This window comes from Myotis brandtii, unplaced genomic scaffold, assembly GCF_000412655.1.
Source record: "Myotis brandtii unplaced genomic scaffold, ASM41265v1 scaffold42679, whole genome shotgun sequence".
Taxonomy (NCBI): domain Eukaryota; kingdom Metazoa; phylum Chordata; class Mammalia; order Chiroptera; family Vespertilionidae; genus Myotis; species Myotis brandtii.
The window spans coordinates 1,848-2,749 of record NW_005366335.1 but is presented as its reverse complement, the minus strand read 5'-3'; the positions used below and the strand labels follow the sequence as shown (position 1 = coordinate 2,749).

Genomic DNA, 902 nt, shown 5'->3' with positions numbered 1-902 from the left:
CACTCACCGTCCAGGACATGGAACTGGTCAGCGGCCTCACAGAAACCTGGGGGCCAAGCAGGAGTCAGTGTGGCCAGGCAAGGCCCGTGGAGGGCGGGCAGCCACCTGGGGCCGTGGGGGGCACTCACCGTATTTGGGGAAGTACAAGATGTGGTCCTCCGTCATGTTGGCCCCCTGGACACTCTGCTCAAACTTACTCACGACCGAGTCGTCCACGGGGAGCGAGCGGGCTGTGGGACACAGGGCTCCTGGGGCACCCGCGGGTGGGGGGGGCAGGGTTCTCTGGGGACAGGGTCTGTGTGCCCACCACCCGCCCAGCCCTGTCTGACCCCTGCCCCTCTTGTCCCCTTCCTGTCCCACACCTGGGCCTATCTGCAGGGGTGCGTCCCTGAACCCCCGATGGATTGGCAGGAGAAGGTCAGGACGCCAGGAGGGAGGGAGGGAGGGGGGGGGCTGTGTGTCCATCGGGGCTGGTCCAGCTCCCTGGTGGAGCCAAGTGTGCATGGAGCCAGGGCGCCCGCGCGAGGACGCACCGTACAGCTTCACCGACAGCCGCCGCGCCCGCTCCAGGTACAGGATGGCGAAGCTCTGGTAGTCCGTCTCCCCGACAACCACGTGCACATCTCCCTTCGCGCCTCGAGCTGGGCAGAGACGGGCAAAGCCGGCCAGAGCCGGGCCAGTGCCGTCAGCCCCACCCCCGGCCCTGCATCCCCTCCTGCTGCCTCGCCTCACCTCGGAGCAGGAAGCGGCCCGGGACCTTCGTGTCTCTGTAGAGCTGCCGAACCTGCCAGCAGATGCCATCCCTGGGAGGGGCGAAGGCACAGCAGCTCGGGCACCCGCCCTGGGCAGCCGTGCGGGACAGCAGGACAGGCCACAGAGGGGGGTGGTCGGGGCTGGGGTGG

At 68.8% G+C, this 902-nt stretch overlaps 1 protein-coding gene across 1 annotated transcript; it reads right to left on the bottom strand.

Annotated features, from left to right (window-relative positions):
- Window positions 1–4: 4 nt before the first annotated feature.
- LOC102259233 (complement component C8 gamma chain) lies at window positions 5–893 on the bottom strand (the record flags this gene model as incomplete). The annotated part of the gene is made up of 4 exons (XM_005874172.2): window positions 5–46; window positions 129–230; window positions 534–641; window positions 733–893. Coding segments are annotated over 4 exons (413 nt in total), but the record flags the coding sequence as incomplete, so codon positions are not given.
- Window positions 894–902: the final 9 nt, after the last annotated feature.